Source organism: Takifugu flavidus, chromosome 10, assembly GCF_003711565.1.
Source record: "Takifugu flavidus isolate HTHZ2018 chromosome 10, ASM371156v2, whole genome shotgun sequence".
NCBI classification, from domain to species: Eukaryota; Metazoa; Chordata; class Actinopteri; order Tetraodontiformes; family Tetraodontidae; genus Takifugu; species Takifugu flavidus.
The window spans coordinates 13,029,836-13,033,620 of NC_079529.1; the positions used below are offsets into that span (position 1 = coordinate 13,029,836).

Consider the following 3,785-nt stretch of genomic DNA (forward strand, 5'->3'; position numbering starts at 1 on the left):
TACTATGTGGAGACCAGTGACAGACAGACACTACAACTGGAGTCCAAAATAAGCAAACATCTGTCGCTTCCTGAGGCCAACATGAATGATTTGAGGTCTGAATCAAAAGAACTAGATAAAGAACCTCTGCAAGGTTTAGTGAGTAGTAGCAATAAAACCCAGCAAAAATAGCAAGACATGTCAACAAATGTTCATTCTGTAACCACATTCCTGCCTGGAACACCAACCCTGCAGGTCTTAGGTGACTTGTTGGATTTTAAAGTAAATGACAGTTTGATTGTGAAGGATGTGGTTGGAAGGTGATGAAACCTTTTTGTGACTGGAGCACCAATAGAAGCAAGATTGCATTCTGCTGTTGTGTGTAGCTGAAGGAGACTAGCTCATCAGATGGTCCCCCGTCCTGCTCCACACTGATGTTGGGGTCCTGACAGAAGCCTGAAAGTGAGACATGGCTGGATCGGCTTGCAAAGTTTTTAAGAAACTGACCTGAACTATTGTGAGTGCTAAAATGTTGTTGGGATGGTTGTCATTGTCACGTCTGCCTTTGTGTCACCATGATAAGCTGCCATATGCTTTCAGGAATTTGCTGGCCTCATTTTGGATGATCGACAACTGTGTCCCATCACTCTCCAGTCAGGTTCCCAGTTAGAGTCTCCCTCATGTGGGGGCGACAAAAACACAAACTAATAAGCTTGAGTACTAAAATCTTTTATTTTTCTTTTATTTAGTCACCTCCTGATGACTTTTTGTTTCTTGGCAGCGAGAGTGTGGTTCATTACTGGAAAAGAATGGTTTTTGCCTGCTTTCCCATCATCTGACATGTTGAAAATTCAATTTAATCATAATGGCTTTTAAACACATTTGAAAACTTACAGGTTAAATTAATTTTCTATTGAAGAGATTTTTAATTTGAAAATTAATCTGAAGGTTGACAGGACCCACCCAACCACACACACACACACACACGCACACACTCTGGTATGCTTAGCCAGAGACAGCCACGCAGAGGAATGGTAAGCGCCCAACTTTCGCTCTTCGTTTACAAACTGTATATTTTCGTCCAATCGAACGGGATTAGTTGATTTCCCGTTGAGATTGCTTTACAGGAGAGAAAATTCTGCGGAGCATCATTACATCTGAGCCTCATTTGAAAGAACGGGCCTTTTATCCCCAGCATGTTGTCAATTGCGCTCCTGCATTCGACGCGTTGGAACTAACGAGCGTCCTCACGGTGCCGAGAGCTTGTTGCATTTCTGTTTAACCACACTGGTTTTGATGCAGCGTGTGTCCTTTTTAAAACGTTAGCTCACAGAATGTGCGCGTCACCAGTGAATTTTAAACAAAGCTAACAGGTGATTCTGGTTCCTGGAGCGTGATTTACAAGTGTTTTAGCCAATCACCGCGCGCGGCCCGCGGACCAATAGGATGCGTGATGTCGGGTCACGTGATCGGCGCCAGCGACTCACAGCCCGGTGGAGCCTGATCGAGCCACTCGGCTGCTTCGCATTCACGCTTGTTTGACTCCTTCCCAGCTTTTTCTTCCGTCGTTACAAACGTGTCAAGGCGGAAAAAAAACCTCAATGTGTTGACGTTCGCACGGTGAGCAAGAAAGAGGGTGGAGGGGTGCTTCGTCAAAGATAAAGATTCCGCCTTTTTCCAGCGATTCCCCGTGACTGGTAGGTAACCAGGATAAGGCATGTGGCCACCTTCCTAAATGTGTCCTTTTGTAGAGATTAAATACACATCGGTGCCATTTGGATTCGTCAGGATTTGCGCAACGTAGCGTGCTCAAGTTTGAGGAAAAGGTCGTTTGAAAAGTGCTCACCGTGTTCATTATACGGTGAGAAAATGGGCCATTCCTGTCGTACATTGACCCGCCTCTGCTAAAGTGAGGTAATAAATTAGAACACACAAGGTGTCGTCTGTGTCATGAGTGTGTCCGTGTGTATCTGAAATCAGATAAGTGTTGTCATGGGGTTAAAATGTAACTAACGCAGGCCGTAAACGCCCGGATGGTTATTTTGTTGGTTTTCCGCCCATGGGATGAGATATTAAACTGCATTATGGTGTTTTGGTCCGACATGAGGACCAATTTGACCAGAGCTGCTCTGAAAGTGGATCTGTGCGATGGAGGCAAGGCAAACATTGGATAATAGCAAGAAATGTCAACACACGTTGCCATTATGTAACCACGTTCCTCCCAGGAACACCCATGCAGCTTTTAGGTCACTTGTTAGGTTTTAAAGTAAATGACACAGGTCGAGTCTGAAGGATGTGGCCTGGTTGTTGGGAGGAGATTAAACATCTTTGGGCCTGGAGGGTCCCACATCCTGCTGCACATGTCCACACTAATGCTGTTGGGATGGTTGGATGTGTCGCACCACAATAATCTGTCGTATGCTTTCAGGTATTTGCTGCGCTCATTTTGGATTACCAGCAACTGCGTCCCCATCAAGATGGGGAATGGATTGTCTGAGACGCCCCCGAGTTTCCTCTTAAGCATCCCTTTCTTCCAATCATTCCATATTGTCATCCTGGGCCTTGATTCAGCAGGCAAGACCACTGTTCTGTACCGACTCCAGTTCAATGAGTTTGTGAACACGGTTCCCACTAAAGGCTTCAATGCAGAAAAGGTCAGGCTGTCTTTGGGGAACCACAGAAACGGCACCTTTCACTTCTGGGATGTAGGAGGCCAGGAGAAACTTCGCCCGCTGTGGAAATCTTACACCCGCTGCTCTGACGGCATCATATACGTGGTGGACTCTGTGGATGCGGAGCGTATGGAGGAGGCCAAGACGGAGCTGCACAAAATCATTAAGACCACTGAAAACCAGGGGGTGCCCCTGCTGGTGCTGGCCAACAAACAGGACTTGAGACACTCACTGGGACTTGCTGAAATGGAGAGACTTCTGGCCCTAAAAGAACTGGGACCTGCGACTCCGTGGCACCTGCAGCCAGCCTGCGCCATCATCGGAGATGGACTCCGGGAGGGCCTGGAGAGGCTTCACGACATGATCCTGAAAAGGAGAAAGGTCCAGAGGAAAAATAGATAAGATCGCATTTGTGAAGAAATCAGAGGGTCTTCGACCTGCTACACATGTACAATGTTTAACACGCACAGGTTCTATCAGTATAGATTTAAGGTTTTCTAGTCTTTGGTGATGCTGTTGATCAGAAGGAGCTACTTAGAGGAGTATAGCATGAAGATGAGAGAGTTTCAGGTATGTTAATATGCTTTAAAGGAGATGGAGAAGCTGCTGATGGTTTGGGGTCTGGACCAGTAAGTTAAGGATGCTGTATGTTGTAAGGCTAAAGACTTTTCCAAATATTACCAAAGTAGTATTTCAAGAAACCCTTAGTTGGCAAAAGGAAAGGTGACGTCAGAGTAGCAATATACGGGAATTAAAGTTGATTTCTGATAGGCTTTTTTTTTTTTAACTTTTTCACACTGGATCCTTTTAAATCATAATGCTGCATGACATTATTATTGATTTGTTTGTAGGCTTATTTTGGTCCCTCTTTAAATAAAAAAAAGCACTTTAGAGACTCAATTCAGTCGATGGCTCCATTTTTATTTTAAAAAAAAAAAAAACTTATTCACATTTACACTGGGGAACCTTTACAGACATGTGGATGAAATGAATGAATGAATGAATAACTAAGATCCACTTTGCGAGCTGAAACCACAGGCTGCTGTGGTGTGTTGCTGCCGCCTCCGTCTGGAATCTGACCCAGCAGCTGGTCTGCAAAAATAACTGCGCCAGCCAGTTTGCTCCACTTGCTGC

At 45.1% G+C, this 3,785-nt stretch overlaps 1 protein-coding gene across 3 annotated transcripts; it reads left to right on the forward strand.

Moving 5' to 3' along the window:
- Positions 1 to 912: 912 nt before the first annotated feature.
- On the forward strand, positions 913 to 3,551 carry arl4aa (ADP-ribosylation factor-like 4aa). 3 transcript variants are annotated; one of them, XM_057045660.1, is made up of 2 exons: positions 913 to 1,013; positions 2,408 to 3,551. In XM_057045660.1, the coding sequence occupies exon 2, from the start codon at positions 2,457 to 2,459 to the stop codon at positions 3,051 to 3,053; it is 597 nt and encodes a 198-aa protein (XP_056901640.1). In that variant the 5' UTR covers positions 913 to 1,013; positions 2,408 to 2,456; the 3' UTR covers positions 3,054 to 3,551. The 3 variants fall into 3 exon arrangements, with proteins under 3 accessions (XP_056901640.1, XP_056901639.1, XP_056901641.1); XM_057045659.1 differs by lacking the exon at positions 913 to 1,013 and adding an exon at positions 1,456 to 1,676; XM_057045661.1 differs by lacking the exon at positions 913 to 1,013 and adding an exon at positions 1,703 to 1,893.
- Positions 3,552 to 3,785: the final 234 nt, after the last annotated feature.